General features: G+C 42.1%; 1 protein-coding gene across 2 annotated transcripts in view; it reads left to right on the top strand.

The window, feature by feature from the left end:
- NAP1L4 (nucleosome assembly protein 1 like 4) overlaps positions 1-21,561 on the top strand; it is a 53,759-nt gene that overhangs the window by 24,588 nt on the left and 7,610 nt on the right. The window contains exons 8-15 of one of the 2 annotated variants that reach the window (XM_048484172.1): positions 1,046-1,117; positions 4,419-4,558; positions 5,339-5,484; positions 6,748-6,770; positions 7,712-7,831; positions 9,520-9,549; positions 10,535-10,591; positions 11,696-11,733. In XM_048484172.1, coding sequence (XP_048340129.1) covers positions 1,046-1,117; positions 4,419-4,558; positions 5,339-5,484; positions 6,748-6,770; positions 7,712-7,831; positions 9,520-9,549; positions 10,535-10,591; positions 11,696-11,701 — 594 coding nt within the window. In that variant the 3' untranslated portion in view covers positions 11,702-11,733. The remainder of the gene's footprint in view (positions 1-1,045; positions 1,118-4,418; positions 4,559-5,338; positions 5,485-6,747; positions 6,771-7,711; positions 7,832-9,519; positions 9,550-10,534; positions 10,592-11,695; positions 11,734-21,561) is intronic. The other variant, XM_048484171.1, reaches the window with a different exon arrangement.

The following is a 21,561-nucleotide window of genomic DNA, read 5'->3' as shown; positions in this document are numbered from 1 at the left end:
TTTATAAGTTCGGTGAGAGAAACAAGGCAGGGACTGAGCACTCTTTCAAGATCTGTTGCCTCCTGAGCAGTTAGCTGCAGAACAGTGAATAAGCAAGCAGCCACCTTGCTCACCACTCTCACTGTATTGAAGAACATTGTTCCTTTTGTCTGACACAATATTTGGTATGTTTTTTGAGCTGCTGTTGAAGCACCAAGTTCAGGCACCACTGTTACTTCCTGAATGTGCAAGGTCCTTGCCTAAAGGAACTGTTAACAACCCATGATTTTGAACTGTTGTCTGCAAGTAGAGAGAACTTGGTTCAGTTCACCTAAATTCTGCTTGCATTAAGAGCAGTAGTTCACTGTGTGTATGTGGATCCATTGCTTTTGGCTATTCTGGTTTTAGTAATTTAGTTATGGTTAGAAATACTGTCATATCAGTAATTGCTGGCAGTAGGGAAAGGTGGAAGGTGTTTTCTTGTTCAGTTCACTGTTGAATTGTTCTTCAAAAATCTACCTCTCAGTGGATGGAGAAGAGCACACCAATCTTTATTTATTAAATAACTAGGAAAACGTAAGGTACAGGCATCTCTTCCTGTCTGCTCCCCTCCCAATTTTGTCACTGTTGTTTCTTCAGCTGCTCTTTAGCAACTACTTAACACTATTTCTCCCCCCTGTACTTTTCTTACCTTCTTTTCTGTTAGAGTTATTTCACCTTTGGTTTCATCTAACTTTCTTGTGCCATCATTACTGCCCTTTGGCATCATATATGGCTGAGACCATCAGGGCTGATCCATATTATGTTTCAGTGCTGTATAGACTAGCAGGAGTTCTGATACAAATCATTTTCATTATACCAGTACTAAGAGTAGCTGTACACTTGCTATGCCAGTGATAAAAACCAAAGGTTTCAGTTTCTAAAACAGATTCATTTGGGTCAGGTTATAATTCCCAAGTGGTGTTGAGGTTAAAGTAACTTGACTTCAAAACAGATGGTATACATTTAAACTTGTTCATGATTCTGATTAAAGAAATAGCTGATCAGTTTCTGCATTTATGTTTAGGAATATGATGAGCCAATTTTGAAGCATCTGCAGGATATCAAAGTGAAATTTTCTGAGCCAGGGCAGCCTATGGTAAGTACTATTTATACATGGTGGATATCAGTAGATTCAGTATAGGGGTTTTCCATTTTTATCTCAGTGGTTTTGTATAACTGGTGTTGGTGAAGTAATCTGAACTTCAGAAAACAAATGCTCCTTGTCAAACTAAGCTGTGGTTTCTCTAATAGTGTGAAGTAGCGCAGCCACAGTAATAGTGCTGTCTACTGATCCAACAAGGTAAACTTGTGGTTCTTGCAGTCTGACTTGCATTTTAACTGAGGTACTTTTAACTCACTTTAAAATGTGATCTTATCCATGGAATTGGGAAAGCCTTTCCCAACTCCTCATTTCGTATGTTGGTGACTTTAAAGAGTGAGGTATTTGGGGTTTTCATTTGGTTGTAATTGGTAGTGTTTTAGTAGCCATGTGTAAGCTACCCTGAGCCAAGAGAAAAGGAGGGTATAAAGTTTTGAAATAACAAATAGAACCTACAATGCATTTATTTATAGCAGTGTCAGTCCTCTTCTGTAGGACTGCATGCAAATGAAAGTGTGGTAGAATAATTTCTGAAAGAGAAACTATTTAGTAATCTCCCATTGTTTTTACTGGACAGGCCTTAATCTAGGAAGTCATGTGTTGTATTGGCCTCATGTATGGGTGTGGCAAACATCTCCGAGGAAATTATGTGACTTCATAATTAAAAAAGGAATCCCACATCTGCTTCATTCATGTATATGTGAACACTTCTGTTAGATTTGATTTTCCTTTGACATTCTTAAAACTTTTATTAAAAAACCCTTACAAATTGCATTGTACAATATGTAGTAGCCCAAGCAAAATTTGAATATATTTTAGGGTAGTAAAATGCCACCAGATCACTATTTGTGGTGGCGGAAGACAACACTGATCCTTTTTCAGCTATCGTGTGTGTGTATTGGCAGAAGACAACACTTGTTCTTTTTCATTTAATAGTATGTATTATGTGCCCTCAATTTATGGCAACCCTACGAATCAATGACCTCTGAAACCTCCTCTCCTTAACAACCATATTTAGGTTTTGCAAACTGAAATCTATGGCATTCATATATCCTTATTGACTAACTAGCCCTTTTGGTATTTGAGGAGTTATTTTTACATCTCAAGCTTGTATCTGTCTGCGGTAAGATAAATGTTCTTCAGGGAAGCCCATTGTTTGCAAAAAACAGTTGTAACACTTCAGGGCTTCCCTGGGTCCGTTATCCTTTTCAAAAACAGGACTTCTTTTCTCTGTGGACAGAGGAATTTTTTAAAAAGCACCCCAAAGTCAAAATCAGAAACTTTTTGATGGATGGTCTCATTCTCCAGGGGCTTTTCTGTTTACACAAAACTATAAGTGAATACATTTTCAGAACATTGTTTACTAATGTTCACTGACAATACTTTGAGCTGTTTCTCTGTGCACTCTGCCAAAATAAAGAGCAACTGGGGTGACTTTTTATCTCATCACTGTTCTTAAGGTAGCCACCTTACCCAGCCTCCTTCTAGTACCTAACTTGATTGGAAATATCTGAGCAGTTCATAGTTAGGGAAGTAATAAATATGTGAGAATCCTAGCAGAATATATGTCAAACATACTTGGGCTATCAAAAACTGGTTTATGGAGCTCACTTGTTCGTTATATCTAGTGTAGGCAAGCCCTGGTTCATGTTGCTGGCAACGCGGTAAAGTTGTAAATTTTTTGCTAGATATCAGATCTGTTGTGTAGATATTAGGCTTACAATTTTGCAGTACATTAATCTTGTAATTTGTTGCTTGCCCTGACCAAATAAGTTTTACTTCCTCTTCCCAGCTCATATGGGAGCTTTACTGTTCTTTCTAGAGATTTTAAGAGTTAACTGAGTTGTAGGAGCATTGTGGCAGCTGTGCAAAGTGGCTTTTTCTGCTTCATTCTGCAGCCATTGCTGATCAAGTCAGTTATATAGGTCCATTATAAAATACACGCTTATGAGAATTCTACAAAATGAGAGAAATTAGCACCTTAAATAATCTGTTTGGGGCCAATGTAATGATTCCTCTGGTCCTCCTTAAGTGAGGTGCTCATTGTAAAATAATGAAACAAGCCATGCACTGAAATGACAATGAATTGGTGATAGAAATAGCGAACAAGTTGTAGTGGGCAAATGGCAAAAGTACTTTGTAGGGTTAGATGTCAATAGTATAGGCTGTTAAACTTGGACAATAGGGTTGAAGAAAGAGCATGAGTAGGTGGCATGCGTATGTTGACACCTGATGATGGATAGGTATCTTGTTTCCCCTCTCATCCACATTTGTTTCTGATGGGATATGCTATTATTGTTCTCTCCAGAATGTGGCAGTCTGCATGCATGGTTGAAAGAGTGGGGGATGATATGTCTGTCACTTGGGCAGGTGATTGCCTGTCTACCCAGTGTTTTGGGGCCAACCTGGTTGTGGGTACAGGGCAATATGCAATAGTATGCATTAGCTCCATTAGCGACTCTTGCTTCAAATGTGATGCGAATATGCTTTCCCCACATGACAGCATTTGCATATTGTGTATTGTATTTTTTCCTATTTGTTCCTACGTTCTCCTATATTCCACTGGTGTGTCTCGTGCAATTAGTTTAACATTCAACTGTATGGTCACTGATGACTTAATTAGAGAAGCAAATGTAAATGGTGCTTGAATAAGCCATCTAGTTCTGTTCAACTAATGTGTATGTAACACATTTTCATATATGTAGGTGGAACTAATTGTAAAACTTGTTTAATTTAGTTTTGCATGAAGAAATAACCTTGTGTTGGTTAGGTCTTTTTTTCTAATTGAGATGGATCCAAAGGTCACTTTTTGTTGATGAAAGGCTTGGGGGCGGGGGAATCCTCCTGCAAACCCCCAGTGGTGTTTCTGAGGATTCCGTGGCTTTAATACAAATATATCAAGGAAACATCCATCATAATTATTTGGAACAGCAATATCTAGTGCAGGCAAATGTGCAGTTATGAAATGTAGCAGCCTGCTATGCCATCTCACCCTGAAATCTTGCCCCTGGGAATCAGTGGAATCCACAGAAACATGGAAGGAGGAACCAGTGAAAATCACCCCCCTCCCTCATTTACCACAGGCAGAAATGTTCTCCACAAGCAGAAAACATGGCATATTCCTTAGTTCTTAGATTTATCTTTATTTTGGCTGAGTGAAAATCCAGTCGAAGTGTATAAAAAGAGATCTTGTCAATTTGGGTATATTGAAGCATTTTTTGGACCTCAACAATTGAATACTGTTTGTCTTCTTGAAAACTGCCAGTAACCTCAGAAAATTATGGTCCTTTTTCTTTAGTCTTTCACATTAGAGTTCTACTTTGAGCCCAATGACTACTTTACTAATACACTTCTGACAAAAACTTACAAGATGAAATCAGAACCAGACAAGGCAGATCCGTTTTCGTTTGAAGGCCCTGAAATTGTTGACTGTGAGGGGTAAGGAAATATTCCTAAATGTTTCAGTAATACATATGGTTAGAATATAAAATGTCAATGAGGCAAATTTATGTGTTACATTGTATCAAGAGACCAGACTTCATCACTAGTCTCCTGTTCAAACTGAAGCAGTGGTTCAGGCTAAGGCCTACAGAACTTGGAAATTTTTCAGTTCCCTGAGAACCAAGATTAAACTGTCGGTGACTCAAAGGGAGATACAGGAGAATGGGAGGTGTTCACAGGTGCTGGGCACATCATCTAGATTAAAGAACTATTGTTTGCAAGATAGTTTATATATTTATCTTTGTTATTTTATCCTCCCTGTTCTTTGCTCTTTTGTTGTGTATTACTGTATATGCTTTTAATAAATCACTTCAATTATATTTGTTGTGTTCTTGAATTCTGGGGCATCAATCTTAATTGAGTACTTTAGCCCATGTTGAGAGCAGATCATGAACTGTAGGGTGACAATTGACCCTATTAACCTACAGAAATTCATGAAATGTGAAGCTGTATAGTTTTTTTTTAATAGCATCTTGCTTTATTTTTAATCCTACTATTCCAGAACATCCCTGGTACCCAAAATTTTAAGCCCCTTCCCCCCAGCAAGGTTGACCTCTCTTTTTTCATATGTGATCTGCAATAGTTTGTACTACCTCAGTGGGGACAAAAAGCTCTACTATTGTCTTGGGAGAGGATCTTTTGTCTGAAAAGGACCCAAAAGTGTGTTTGGCTTTTTCCTCTTAATATCATATAGACCTTATTCTTCTTTATCTTCAGATGTACTATTGACTGGAAAAAGGGGAAAAATGTTACTGTTAAAACAATAAAGAAAAAACAAAAACATAAGGGGCGAGGCACTGTCAGAACAATTACAAAACAAGTCCCCAATGATTCATTCTTCAACTTCTTCAGTCCAATAAAAGGTAAGCTTGTTTAAATGTCATTGTTACTCATTTGGTATACATGTAACATTTCATTTATTTCTGTAGTTCTTTTTTTATCCCACGTTTCCTCAAAGGAGCTGGACTCCTCTGTGAGATAGGTTACACTGAGAGTGACTGGCTCAGGATCACCCAGCAAGTTTCCATGGCAGAATGGGTCTTTGAATCTAGGTCTCTCAGATCCAAATTTGGCACTCTGATCACAAATGTGCACTATTCTTTTGTAAGACTTGATCTGAAGTTAGAGTACTTCTACCTAGTAGACCACTGCAAGTTTACATTCATACTGTTAAAATCAGTTTAATATCTTCCCTCGCCTACCTATTAGACAGAGTTAATTTCTTTGATGAAATTAACTGACCTTTAGAATGATAGTCATCACATTTTAATTTTGATACGTCTTTGCAGCAGCATTAAATGAAATAAAAACAAAATGAACTTAAGAACATAAGAAAGAGCCTGCTGGATCAGACCAGAGTCCAGAGTCCAGCACTCTGCTACTTGCAGTGACCCACCAAATGCCTTTGGGAGCTCACATGAAGGATGTGAAAGCAATGGCCTTCTGCTGCTGCTGTTCATGAGCACCTGGTCTGCTTAGGCATTTGCAATCTCAGATCAAGGAGGATCAACATTGGTAGCCATAGATAATCCATAAATCCATAAATCTGTCCAAGCCCCTTTTAAAGATATCCAGGTTAGTGGCCATGACCACCACCTGTGGCAGCATATTCCAAACACCAATCACGCGTTGCTTGAAGAAATGTTTCCTTTTATTGGTCCTAATTCTTCCCCCCAGCATTTTCAATGTATGCCCCCTGGTTCTAGTATTGTGAGAAAGAGAGAAAAAATTCTCTCTGTCAACTTTTTCTACAACATTTTCTTCATTCCCATGTTGCAAGGTAAATGTAGGCATAAAAGTGAACAGCGCTCCTTTTTGGTGACAAACATATTTTCTTTTGGGGGCTTTATTTATCCAAGTTCAGTTTCCCCTGCTTTTAGGTTTGGCTTTAAGATGGGCCATTTGCTTTTGGTCCCAGGTGAAAATAAAGGGAATGAATTGATATATTCTTTGAAAATAGATTTGCTCTAGCTCTCCCTAAGCAGTAATAGCCACAGAAGGCAAATAATGTTTCTTGTCTCAAACTCTTCATGGAAAATTTTCACACTAGAATATGCAGGAGAATTGGGACTGGCTGTTTAATCTCTCTCTCTCTCTCTCTTCCCCACCCCCCACCCCCTTCTCAGTTTCAGGAGATGGAGAATCACTGGTAAGTGTTTTGTTTTTAACTTTTTATATCCAGTTCCACCTTTTACTGTTTAGCAGGTTAAGATAGACTGCCTCAGGTAGCAGTTTAGGGGATATGTCATTAAAAAGTATTAATTTGACTATTTAGTTTGGGGCATATTATCCCCTTAGGGATTTTTTTTGTCTTGAGCATGTAAATACCTTAGATGTTTATGCTTACATTATTTGTGCCCTTTAGCCTCTGAGACAGTACTGCATGGTGGCATAGACAGTTCCCCATAGGGACAATTTTTCATTAAAAAATTTTTGGTTAGTGCCTCATTTTGCAAAGGTGAGTGCCACATTGTGTCCAAACATAATGATGCAGATAGAAGAAATAGAGGACATGGCAGTAAAAGAAGTCTTAATCTTTAATAGATGAAGCAGAGGTACAAAATTTGACTGTGTTTGGTCAGGACGTACGTGAGCTGAATATAAATTGTCATTTATGTAACTTTGCTTTGTTAACACACATGAAAACATAATGTCTCATCTCTTTTGTTGAGGTAACTGTACTAGCTGGGGAAAGTAGGAATGGAAAGTTTGGAATTAGGGATCAGATTGCTTTGAAATATAAACACATTTTTAAGGCATAGGTTTTTTTTTTAACTGAAGGGTTAGTAAACCTGTATTGTCCAGTGTCAGTATTAGCTCAATTTTTTCTTTTTGTGCTTTGTTTCCAAGTTCCATTTCAGCTTGTGTTTTCTAATGGTCACAATTTAGTTTCTAAAAAAGATGGATTCTTAACATCAAGTTTATATTGATGGTCCATTGCAAAATTCTCATTTACAGATAAGGAAAAACAAAGTGTTTTCTAGCAGTATATAAATATAAATTCATGACCTTATAAATATAGGCTTCAAAACGTTTGTTCTAAAATTCCTTTGAGGTAATTTTCTATGATTTTTGCTTTTAAATCTGCAGGATGAAGATTCAGAGTGTACTTTAGCTATAGACTTTGAAGTTGGGCACTTCTTCCGTGAAAGAATAGTTCCTCGAGCTGTACTCTATTTCACTGGGGAAGCTATAGAAGATGATGATAACGTATGTATACTTAAAACATCCTTAGCTAACCAGTGGATGCCTCAGACCTGTCTTATGTCTAGTAGTGGTAGATTTCTGTTAATATAAATGAGAACTTGATACATTTTTAATAGTAGCATAGTTTTTAATCAAAAATGTTGGGGTCTGACTGGATAATTGATTCTCCCTTTTTATTTGGGCCTTGCTTTGTACTTTGGAGGGTAGGAATTAGAATTTATGCTATGAAAATTCAGTTGAAATACTTCAGATTTAACAATTGAGAGTCTCGCTGAGCCATACAGGAACCCTGTAAGGCCTGTTATCCAGTTACTATATCGGAGAGGAAGGTAAAAAAATAGTGCAGGCCAATGAACCAAGCAAAGGCTGAAAGGAGAAAGACCAATGAACCAAGCAAAGGCTGAACTACAGATTTCACAGTTCAATCCCCCATCATATTGCTATGCTAGATTTAAGGTAATCTTAGCCTATGAGGCTTTCCCCTGCTTTACATACTTGCCCTCTTATTGAGTCCCTAAGAACAAATAAAGTGGGAGTAAATTACATGAATACAGTGGTTTTGAACAGCAGTGTAATTTGAAGCCCTGTAAAATTGTGGGAAATCCACAGAAAGGTTCTGTATGAGCAATTCTGATTTACATCTTATGCCTTATTTGATTTTTTTTGTTAAACAAATGAAACAGTTCAAGTTAACCATTGGTCATTCATTAATTGTTTATTTGATAAAAGCCATAAGAGAATGAATGACCAATGGTTAATCTGTTTTGCAAATTTGTAGGATTTTATATATTCATTATGTCTTGGTGAAGCCAAGCAAGAGCATATATTTTCCCTCTTTCTTGAACCTAATTAAATGGGCAGCCCAACCTACCCTTGGAAGTGGTACAGCTGTGCACCAGAATGGGTGCCCGCCCTGCTGGTACAAGAGGCAAATACACTGGCTGAGGGGAGGCCTATCCTGGCAGGTGGGTACTGCGCAGCTCTACGGAGCCCAACCCAGAAGCCGCTGCCTGTGCCTAGACCCACCGGTGCAGAAATCTGCACTGCCCCCACCCCCCACCCCTGCAGAGCTGGCCTCAGAGATACACCATGTTTTTCATGGCTTATCTCTGTTATCCCCTTTGGGGGATTTTCACTGCCAGTTTCTGGAGTTTGGGGGTCGGGGCTTCCCATGCCACAGGGAAGTTCTTAGGAGAGCATCATGCCCACCCACCCATTCTGGATTGGGTTGTAAGTAACCCATGAAGAACCTAAGCTTCTGTTAATTCATAAAATGCTATTGATGGAGTATAGGAACTTTGTAAACAATCTAGTCCAACATCAGCAAAACACAGCTGCAGTACCCTACAAAATGCTAGTTCTCCTGGGGTTCAGGAGATCCTGTAGGGTCTGCAGCAGGAGGAGGGTATTAGCAAAAATTATCATTTCCCATGTTGGTAGAAGTGATCTTCTGGTAGGAATATAGCACTGGTCCAACTCTGTATTTCAGTGCTTTGACAGTGAACTGATTATAAAATTTAGTTTATATAACTTTGCCTTGTAACTTTGTGTACAAGAAGTTTTCCTGAGCAGTTAAGACCCTAAAAGGGGAAAGAGTGCAATAAACAACAACATAGAGTGCACATATGCATCACTTAAATGCTGATATTTTGTATGTGTAATAGGACCTAAACAAATTCTTTTTCTCTTAGTTTGAAGAAGGAGAGGAAGGAGAAGAAGAGGTATGTAAAATACTTAACTAATACTTAACCAAGTGTTGTTTTTTCAAGGATGATTGATTAAATGTAATGGTGACATGAGATATAATTCTGTTCCCTTTATAAAAGTTCCTTTCAGATCCTTTCCATTATATTATAGCCATATTCCTTTTTCAAAGTGTCCTTTTGAGCAATCCTGTTTAACACAGTTCTCAAAATAACAGAAGTTTGAGAACCTTTCTGGCTGCCTTATGCATATGCCAATCCACAAGAAGTGGGCCATGACAGAGAATGCACATTTATGAGCATCTGTTCAGTCTTCACCCAAGACTTTAGCTTTCCCAACCAGTGTTAACCTTCATCTTGCCTGGATTCAGTCTCAACTAGTTCACTGTAAACTATTTAACCACAGTAGATAAGCAGTGACTGAAGACCTCTGCTGTGCCACAAGCTCCAAAATTACAAATGATTTCTCTTGAAGTCTGTAAATGCAATCAGAGACTATTGTTGTTTGGAAAAGATTCTGAGCAAGTAGCATTGTTTTTATATGGTGAGTATATAATGTTCCTTCACAGCAAAGAATCATTTTGAATTTTTTCCAAAACCAAATTAGCCTAAAAGTAGTTGGGTGGTTAATATAGCCCTTTATGCAACAAGAAAACCGTAAAAGCTTGTGATTTCTCCGTACTCTTCTTGTGTTTCAGAACAACCGTATTAGCAGAGAAGGGAAACATGCTAGATGTCATGGAAAGACGAGTTCAGAAGTAGAAGGAATGGGGGCTAAATTCTAAATTCTGGTTTAATATCAATTCATATGAACTTTTAACTGATTGTCAGTCCTTTGCACCAAGAGAAAATCTCCTAGTGAATTTTAAAGAATCCTGCAGTTGAATTAACCTCCAATACCAAATAATTTCAGACATCACTCAAATATCACTGAATACAGTACTAAATGTTTCATGAGTTGAAACTCTCAAAATATATTCCTGCTTCTTGTCTTTAACTATAGGAGTTAGAAGGTGAAGAAGAAGGAGAGGAGGAGGAAGATGCAGAAAGTGAGCCCAAGGTTGGTTTTAATAAAGCATGCAGGCTAAGGCTTATTACAATACCTATTGTGTTACATGTAGCTTATCAGTTTTATTTTTTGTTCAAGATTTTATTTTGTTTTAGTTGATTTGATATTGCTCACTTTAATACCTGACCTCCATTAAGGCACAACTGTGACTAACTAAATTCATATGTGTAAGTTTAATAAAGCATGTACTGTCTTCTGAAGGGCTGCCTGTGCATATTTTAGGAGCTTAGAAGTTGTTGTAGAAAAAGTGTGTGTAACTAACTTTGCTGTTATATTTTATCTGCAATTAATACTGAATGTTCTGTTTGCTATGCTGTGTGTCTGACTTTTTTGAATTCCAAGGACTGTTTCACACATGACATTTTTCCTATATAAGGGGGGGGGGAATAACCTCCAGTCATGTAATTCTACTGAAACAGTTCCTAGCATGCTTTGGTAAAGTACACGTTTTTTCCTACATGAATATAACTCATGTGTCACATGAACCTAACATGGACAGCTAGCACTCTGTTATTGTTTCCCTCTCCCACCACTGCATAGTGTTATCTAAAATTTCTTTTAAGGTTAGGATTTGTTCTAGAGGTAGGTTCTTAAACACCTTTTTGATAACGTGCAGTAGATGTTAGGTCAGGGCGCGCATGCATGCACACACAGGCACACACACTAAGCCTTGTTCTGTGTTCAGTTTAAATGTAAAAGCAGGGAATACTTTAAAAAATGAAGTTAAATGTTGGACTTAATATTATTAAGCCACATGTGCTTAGACTTGTATAATATCAGCACAGTCTGTACTATACCATACCTCCTGATGGGATTCTGTTTCTTATTAACTGTTTTCATTACTGTCACAGAATGTTTGTGGTGGTATAGTAGTGGCAACTGAATTTGGTGAGAAACAGCTGTAGTTGCTGTAAAAGTCTTAGGGTGGGAAGAAGAGTATTATACTTCCAGCTGTGATTGTGGTTATTCTGTACTGTGGTAGTATATGATAGTTTCTTATAGCTTTTCAAACACTAGTTATTGCTGTCTGCATTTTTGGGGTTCATTTAATTGTTCTTTCATGCTGACAGTTCCTTTCAATTTTTCCCCATTTAGGTGTAATTTAAGTCTGTTTATCATTCATTCATTTATAGGTAAGGTTGAATTACATTAATACATAACTTCCAGGATTCCATTTTTGTAGCCCATGTAATGTGGTTTACTTAATTACCTATTTGGTATATTTTATTTGGTAAATATAAAAGTTAGGTACCTAACTTGGATACCTTCTAGGCATAATTTCAGTTTAGAGTAATATAGAGAATACTTGCAACTGTAAAGTTATTGTGGTAGTATTTAGAGGAACTTCTTTTCCTTCCTGATGCACTGTTTTTTTTCTTTGTCTTGACTTTGTGTTTTCAGTATAAGAGATATATTTCTGTCATGATGGTATTGTTATGCATGACTTTGTGTAAGGTTTATTGTTAATGTTTAGACTTGATAGCTAAATCTTCTGTGCGTCTTCAAAGTGTTGTCATTTGCATCAAGACAAACTCCAAGTTTCTCCTTGGCTTGACAGAGCAGCTGTCTGTCAGATAAGTTGTTCTACTATTTCTTCTTTATTCCTGTTTTCTTGACTTTAAATTCTTCTGAACTGGTGAGTTCCATTTTCCTTCTTTACTTCAGAGTGGATTATTTAGTTAGTGCATACTTTTGTCATTTACATCCGAATTGATCTCTGCTGCTTTATCCAGGCTTGCAGTGTGTGCTTTAAATTTATCACTGGTACGACACTGAGAAAGTTGAGCTCTTATATCCTGAAGTGATACGTGCACATTTCTAAATTGAATGTGACTTTAAGCTTTGGAGTTAGGCTCTTGGCAAGCATTGTCTTTTCTTCCAGTAAATCTTAGATAGCTGACTTCTGCTTTGAGGACAAAAATAAATTCATTCTCATTATCTTGCTGTGTTGTTGTAACCAACCCTCCATGCTGCCTACAGATTTTCATTCTAAAGCTATCCTTGAAGACTCCTAGTCTGTCTTGCTGCCTTTTCATGTGTGCCTTTTCCCTAGAATAAACTGTTCCAGGTTCTTTAAAATCTAATTTTCTAGCCCGAGCCTTTGTATTTCTTCTACACTGCTTCCCTGCATCCCTTAATTTGAATTTGAAGAAAATCCTTTGACAGTTACTCAAGGTGGAGTGCTGTTACTATTGTAGAAAATCTTGTTAGGCATGCAGCTAGTGAGGATCCAGTGCAAGGAGAAGCTTCTATAATAATTCACCATTCTTTCATCTGCATTGTATGTTATAGTCTTAGTTCAACCTGAGGGTGGCCCATGGTAATTAACTCCATGTCTATGAAATTAATGGATCAATGGGTTTTTAGAAAAGTAGTCAATTGTAGCTGCTTTTTATGCATCTGTGGTGGGGTGGTAGGAAATACTGAGAGCAATGAGCTAAGTCATTGCTGTTGAAATGACCCCTCCCCCCAAATTGGTGAGATTTCCAACACTTGATACAGTTATAAGGATATTTATGTTGCTGTGGTAAGGGAGTTAAACGAATCTTTCTCTTGTAGGAGGAGACCTTCACGGTGGGTGATTACCACACCCTCTCAGGGAGGCAGGATCAAACGTCACTTCCTGTTCAGGCTAGGACTCACTCAACTTCCCCAGTTCTATTTTCTGCCTGACAGGGAGCGCACGGATCCTTTGGACTCCTTAGCCTTTTTCAAAAAATCCTTCCCTTTCCTCTGTCTTCTTTCTCTCTAAGACTAAAACTTCCTTCTAACCTCTCTTCTATCTCATTCTCCAAGGAGGCTTGGGGATTTCTTTTAATTCCCTCGTTCCTCCTTTCCTGCCTTTTTGCCCACTCCTTCCTGCCATCATGGCGGACAGAGAGTTCTCTCCCCCCAGGGAGTCCTTCCAAGGGGGGGGGTAGCCGAAGGCACCCGAGCCTCCTCAAAGAGGAACCCCCCCAGCGACAACGCACGCACTTCGCGCAGCGCCGCTTCTGTCGCAGCCAGCCTGACCCTCTCTGAGGCGGTGGCTGAGGCGGTGAGCCGCGGCCCGGAACAGAAAAAAGCGCGCCAAAACCAACAGCAGCCGTAGCGAACCTCTGGCCAAGCAGGACAAGACGGCACCGGGCCCGGCACCTTCCAGCTCCTCTTCCCGAGCCTCTGAGACCCTCCAGACTGTGGAACCTTCCAATCGGCCCCATCGCGATGGCAGCGTTGGCGCCGGCTCATCCGCACTCTCTCAATACAGGCAAGAGCAAACCGGCGGGGGCGGGGGATCTTCCGATGGGGAAAGGCAGCTATCCCACGCGGCCCCCCCCCAGGGATGGACAGGCTTGGCCTCCCGGCGAATTCCCATCCGCCTTTCAGAGGACCATTGAGGACCATATAGAGGCCTACTTAAGAGGCAGGGGATCCAGGGCTACTGGCACTCCACCTCCTTCCAACGCACCCGCTCTTTCCGCCATGAGCCAAGGGCAAGCTAGGGGCTATCCTAGATCCCCGGTGCGCGCGCTCCCCCCCCCCAGAGAGTGGAGAGGACCACCAGGGCAGAGGCCCTGATCCAGCCTCCTTGGAGCGCTTCTCTGACACGGAGGAAGTCATGGAGACCTCCCCAGATCAGTCTTATAAATGTTTTAATCCAGAGGACCTCCAGTTCCCGATCGCCAAAACGGTGGCTGCATTAGAACTACAGGATGTGGAAACTGATCAACCATCCACCTCAGCCACCCCTTCCAACGTCAAGGGCGTCCCTAAGGGCAGCAAAACGTTCTTCCCTCAGGACGAACCATCCAAATCTATCCCCCCACTCCCGGAATTCTTCATTAAAAAGATTAGGAAAGAGTGGGAGACCCCTGGCTCCAACAAACATCTGTTAGCCAATGCCCGTAAATTATATGCAGTGCCAGAATTCGTGGATTATCTCCTGAAGGTTCCACTGGTAGACGCCCCCGTTGTGGCCATTCAATCTGCAGGACTGGTGTCCAGAGACGGGGAGGGGAACCTCAAGGACCCCCTAGACAAAAGGTCTGAGGCAGCACTCAGACGCTCTCACGAATCCCTGGCCCTGGCCATGAAAGCCATAGCCCCGGCCTCCACAGTGTCAAGAGTCATTCTAGTCTGGCTAGCTCGCATAATGGAGCTACTACCCCCAGAGGCCCGTGGGGTACGGGACGGCCTGGAGAGGGTTAGAATTGTGGCCTCATTAATTACTGACGCCTCCCTAGACGCACTGATACTGTCATCCCGATCCATGGCGACTAACATAGTAGCCAGACGCAACGCTTGGCTTAGGACCTGGCAAGCCGACAACCAATCTAAAACGATCGTAGCTGGTTATTCCTTTCAGGGGGGTAGACTGTTCGGCAAGGAACTAGACGACATCCTTGTGGAGTCAAAAGACCATAAGAAAACCATGCCAAAGTATGTACGTCCTAGCAGGTCGGGCTCCTGGCCCAGAAATAACTTTCGCCCTCAAAAGTTCTTCCAACGTCCACACAAGGACAATCGAACCTCATCCTGGTCAAACAGGGGTTCCTTTTGTAGGAGAGGCAACTTTAGGACACAAAACAAGTTCGACAAGAGCCCCAGACCAGAGCCCACCCCCAGATCTTGACTCCGACTCCCTTCCAGTGGGAGCCCGCCTTCTCAACTTCGGAGATCAGTGGAGAGGAGACCACGTGGACGCCTGGTCCCAGCAGATGGTATCACTCGGGTACACCATAGAATTTCTCAGACTACCCCCTACCAACTTCCTCCAATCTCCAATCAGCTCCAGACCAGAGAAGGCGACCAGAACCCGCTCAGCAGTCACCCACCTGCTATCCATAAAAGCCATAGAACCGGTCCCAACCTCGCAGAAATGCTCAGGTCACTACTCACACTTTTTTACAGTCCCCAAGAAAAACGGGGACTGGAGAGCCATCCTCAATTTACGAACCGTGAACAAATTCATTCATCTGAAAAGGTTCAAGATGGAATCTCTGAGATCCATCACGGAAGACTTGCGACCAGGGGACTTCCTTACCTCACTGGACCTCACCGAGGCCTACCTCCAAGTCCCCATTCGCCCCTCCCACCGCAGATTCCTCCGATTCTGTCTAGGAGATCAACACTTCCAGTTCCGTGCGTTGCCGTTCGGACTGGCCACAGCCCCGAGAGTCTTCTCGAAGCTCCTACTGGGACCCATTACCCTCCTGCGTCAACAGGGCATACACATACATCCCTACCTCGACGACATTCTGATACGATCCAAGTCGTCACAAACTGCCTTCCGAGACCTGAATCTCACCATACAGGTTCTACAGAATCACGGGTTTCTGATCAACCTGGAAAAGAGCCACCTACTACCAACCCAACAATTGGTCCACCTGGGGGCCCTCATAGATACAGTCCAAAATTCCCTCTTCGTCCCAGAGGAGAAGATTCTCAAGATCATTCATATGGTAACCACGGTCATCAGGTCCAGGGTTGCCTCCCTGTTGTTCCTCTCCAAGGTCCTGGGAGTCATGACAGCCACCTTCGACTTGATCCAATGGATCAGATTCCACTCCAGGAGTCTCCAGCTTCACTTGCGACCGTATCAATGGGACATTCTTCAGAAACGGGACAGACTCCTAAACATCCCTCAGTCCCTCAAGACAGACCTTCGTTGGTGGACCATCAGATCCCACCTTTCACAGGGCAAAATATATGCGAACAAGACCCTGATCCAGATGTTCACGGACGCGAGTCTCCAAGGTTGGGGCGCAACCCTGGGAGAAGAATTCGTACAGGGCAAGTGGCCGGCCTCATCATCCTCACTGCCAATCAACCTGCTCGAGATACCTGCCATACTTCTAGCCCTTCAACACTTCAGCGCCAAACTGAAGAACAAACATGTCCTCATCAGAACGGACAACATGGCGGCCAAAACCTACCTAAATCACCAGGGCGGCTCTCGGTCCTCCAGGTTGCACAAAGAGACCAAAAAGATCCTCACCTGGGCAGAGGAAAACGTTCTGAGCCTGCAGGCCGAGCACATCAAGGGGAAACTCAACCTAAGCGCCTATTGGTTGAGTCGACAAACGGTCTCCCCTGCCGAATGGGCACTCAACAGGTCGGTCTTCCACCAGATCACCATCCGGTTCGGCAACCCAAGAGTAGACCTATTCGCTACAGCGGAAAATGCGCAGGTACCGACCTTCTTCTCCTGGTTCTTTCATCACCAGGCTCAAGAAGTGGACGCTCTGATCGCTCCATGGCCTCCAGGCCTCCTCTACACGTTTCCCCCAACACCGGTAATACCAAAACTACTAAGACGAATAAGAACAGAAAGATCAGAGGTCATTCTAGTCGCACCCTTCTGGCCAAGAAGACCTTGGTTTTCGGCAATAATGGAAATGGCGATCTCTCCTCCGTTCCACCTTCCGTTACGTCCGGATCTGCTCCTGCAGGGCCATATCCGGCACCCGGAGCCCGGTTGGCTGTGTCTGACCGCCTGGCTTGTGAGCGGCAACTTCTAACCAGCAAGGGGTACTCAGCAGATGTTATCAAAACCATGCTGGACTCCCGCCGTCCCTCCACAGTGAGACTATATAACTCAACCTGGAGATCCTTCGTGACGTGGGCCAGAACACACCAGATTGACCCTAGTGATCCATCCGTAGCCTCCATCCTAGACTTCCTTCAGGATGGGTACCGAAGGGGTCTCAGAAGCAACACCCTCAGACGATAAGTGGCAGCTCTGTCCACGGTGTGCCAATTACCTCGCGGCCTGAAACCGTCTCAGCACCCCGACGTCACTCGCTTCCTTAAGGGGGTCCAACAACAACAACCACCAATCAATCACAGATTCCCATCATGGCGCTTACACACGGTCTTGACGGCCCTTACCGCCTCCCCCTTCAAGCCGATTCAGTCAATCCACCTGCGATGGCTCCTTATGAAGACAATCTTTCTGGTAGCCATCACCTCAGCTCGTAGAGTATCGGAGCTCAGCACACTTTCAGTTAATCCTAACCTATGTGTATTCCACCAGGACCGGGTGGTTCTATCACCGGACCCTACCTTTAGACCCAAGGCGGCGTCCGCCTTTCATCTGCAACAAGACATTGTCCTACCTAACTTCTGCCCTAAACCGGCGCATCCACGGGAACGTACGTGGCACACACTAGACATGCGCAGGGTCCTCAAGGCCTTCATTCTTCGAACGGCAGACCTCAGACAGACTCAATCCCTTTTCATTAACATCTCGTCCCCCAATCTGGGACACCGAATGTCTTCTGCGGCCATTAGTACGGCCGTTAGGTCATGCATCGTGGAGGCTCATAAGGCCCTCGATCTGCCTGTTCCCGGGGGCATCACTGCCCACTCCACACGAAGCGCCTCAACCAACGCAGCCTTTCGTAACAAGGCAACCCTCGAACAAATCTGCAGAGGAGCCATCTGGGCCAGCCCTTCATCGTTCGTCAAACATTACAAACTACAATCATGGGGTGTGGCCGAAACAGTTGTCGGCCACAGAGTTCTTGAGAACATACTGGACGCTTAGCGGTAGCCCACCCATTTTTGGGGACACTGCTTGGGGAGCTCCCACCGAGAAGGTCTCCTCCTACAAGAGAACGGTACATTGGTACTTACCCTGAAGGGGCCTTCTCTTGTAGGCAGGAGACCTTCTCGTCCCTCCCATGCACCGCTAGCGACCGGAATGTCTTCAACAGTTGTAGGTTAAGAAACCTTTCACCCCCTCTCTTACGTCAACTATGACGAAGTTGAACCTTGTTTCACCTCTAAAGTTGAATGTTATTACGTCCTTTCTTCCTGTTCTACTCTATATGTTCATAATTGCTACTTTTACTGTTCAGTCAGGAGTTTACTGGGGAAGTTGAGTGAGTCCTAGCCTGAACAGGAAGTGACGTTTGATCCTGCCTCCCTGAGAGGGTGTGGAAACCACCCACCGAGAAGGTCTCCTGCCTACAAGAGAAGGCCCCTTCAGGGTAAGTACCACTGTACCGTTCAGCTACTGAAAATCATTATGCTGATGGTTCTACCCTTTAGTTCAGTGTTTGTCTTAACTATTGGTGGTGTGTGTTTGGGAGTTGAATAGTTTGTCCTGCGTAAAGCCTTTCTATTCTTCTAGTGTCCTTTTACATCTATTTAACCTAGCTACTCTTAAACAATTCATATTCTTCCTACATTTCTCTGTAAATATTGAACTGACATGCTTTCTCTAAACACCCCAGAATTCATATTTCTTGTGCATTCTCATTGATGGGGAGAAGTGGTCAAGTTCGGCACAGTTGTTCTTTTAGCAATATACAGACTTCACATTACTGGAAAAGCATATTATGAAAATATTTTAAATTGGCATATGTTTCAGAAGAAGCATAGCTGATGCATTTATTACATGCTGTCTTGATGCCTGTTGTCTTAGCTGTGACAGTAGCTGGCATGTGGAGGCAGTACCTTCTAAGAAATGCCAAGCCCCACCTACAACTTTCCAGCTTGCTTTTTAAAGTGAGTGTCTTTAGCTCTTGTCCTTACAGGAATACAAGGGAAGTTAGGGAACTATTTTTCAGAGGGAATTGATTATACAGCTCTTAGCTCTTGTGTTAGATCATTCCATCACTTATGGAGTTCAGCGCTGTAGTCTTTCCCCACATATTCTTTTCTTTCTCTCTTGTTTCTTTACACTTTAATATCTGCAGTAACAAGTGAGAGGAGGAGGTAGGAAACCTTTGAGTATTATGCTATTTCAGGTTGCCTCCTGAGGCAGATTTTCCCTCTGTCAGTGGAAGAACAGGCAGGATCACAGGAAAAGGGAAAAAAACTGAGTGCCTGTTTTTTTACTCAATCTTTTTATAATTCATTTCAAGTAACTATGATGTAATTTGCCTTGATGAGAATGAAGGGACATAGTCCTTAGAGGGCACCACTTCCTTGGATGATGGACCAATATTTTCTCATACTAGAACCAAGGATAATGCCTCAGGGTTTGGGAGGAGCAGTGGGTGATTCAACTATTGGGAATATAGAGAGCAGGGTCAGCAGCTGGCATTTTGCCCATATGGTGAATTGCTTGCTTAATGTGAAGGCTGCAGATATCACACATTGTATAGGTAGACTGATAGATAGTGCAGATAATTATTTGTGCACCTCTCACTGTAAAACACTGGCTAGCCCTCATTCTCCTGCTGGGTTGGCTCATAACTGGGTTGGTTGTTTAAAGGTGTTTTAGGGTTGTAATAGGGTGCTTAGCTGAATCTGTGCAGATTTCTGTAGCAGGATAATGTGTTACCTGGCTGATGTGGAGCTTGTATGTGCTCAAATTGCAGGGGTTCTCTCCTACTTCACCTCAAATTCCTTTACTGACCTCCCAAGCTCAGCTCCCCTATTAGCAGTCTCTGTTCAAAAGGAACAAGCCACCAGACAGCCTATGTATCTCTTACAGAGTCACCTATAATGAACTCCAATTAACAGTTATCCCTTCTGCATTGCTGGAGCTAGGAGCATTGTGCAGTCTGCAATCTGGAAATCACATTTAAAAAAATTCAGCCCTCCTTTCCTACCAGAAAATATGTTGGCATTTTTAATTTTATTTTAACTTAAAAAAAAAGAAATTGTGTATATTTATGGTATTAAAAGATACAATATGTTGATATTATACAATGCTATACATATATTTCATGCATTTCTGAGTTTCTAAATTTTTTCTGTTGCATGTTGTTTGCGGCTTCTGCAAAACTCCCCCCCTGTTCTCATTTAATTTCTTATGCTGACCCGCAATATATCAAAACCATGATGGGGAAAGTTATGACGTAGAAGGAATAACTCTGCAACTGTAAGCTGTGGCTCAGACCTCAGGAGTTATGCAGCAGCTGTCAAATGACCTCACTCAGCAGAAGGGCTGAGCACATACGCAGTCAAACTTAAGATGATGGGAAGTAATGTGAGTTCTGGTACAGCTGACTTGAGACGAGATATGGGGCCTGTTCTGGAGAAGGTTGCACTCATTCCTGAAGGATCAGGCTTACAATTTTGAGGACACTGGAGGTTCTGCCACTGCTTCTAGAGAAGCAGATTGCAGAAGTAGCTAGGAGTCATTCTTATTCACCAACTGCCACCATTCCTAAAGCAGATTGAGCCACAGTTATAAGTATGGTTGTAACGGATTAGTCTGTTGTGATGTTTTCAGTGTGGCAGCTGCCTTTGATATCTGGAAACTTTTAGTTGCTTGGAATCTTATCGGGAAACTGTTGTGGTAAATATGCAAGACCGAATGTCAGCTTCGCTAGAGTCCAGTTTATTTCTGATAACAATTAGCTGATTTTGATCTGTGTTTTCTCTTAGGTAAAAATGATAGTAATTGGTAGGCATCAAGGCCTGGGCCTTCTCAGTCATTGCCTCCAAAATATAGAATACTTTGGCTGGTTCTCTCCTGTTAATCTGTCTGTTCTGGAGAATCGTAGAGCTGTGGATAGTTGATTGTCTGATACTGTGGTGCTGCCTTGGTCTACCTGCAATGTAATATGTTGGTTTTATTTACCTGGTGCGTTTCAGCTTTCGATTTTGTTTTATATTATTAGCCATTTTGAATGCTAAATAAAGTGGAAGGTGGAGTAAGAGGAGCTGTGGTTGAGTGCTAGATGGCGGCCAAGCCTAGTGTAGACTGTAGTACCTGTGCATAGGTGTCAAACTCGCGGCCCTCCAGATGTTATGAACTACAGTTCCCATCATTATGGGAACTGTAGTCCATAATATCTGGAGGGCCGTGAGTTTGACACCTGTGCTGTAGAGCAGTGGTATTGGAGCAGTTGAAGTCCTTCACATAGATACATGTTGGATCTTGTGATCCATTTAGTTGAAGACAGGGCTTTCTTCCTGTAAAAGGACATCTGACCGACTTGAGAGGCTCTTCATTATAATACTCTTGAGTCCTTGAAATATATAAAATTAAATCCAGAAGTCTCTATGGGAATTTTTTT

Source organism: Sphaerodactylus townsendi, linkage group LG02 (genome assembly GCF_021028975.2).
Source record: "Sphaerodactylus townsendi isolate TG3544 linkage group LG02, MPM_Stown_v2.3, whole genome shotgun sequence".
NCBI lineage: Eukaryota > Metazoa > Chordata > Lepidosauria > Squamata > Sphaerodactylidae > Sphaerodactylus > Sphaerodactylus townsendi.
This window is presented reverse-complemented; position numbering and strand designations above follow the sequence as displayed.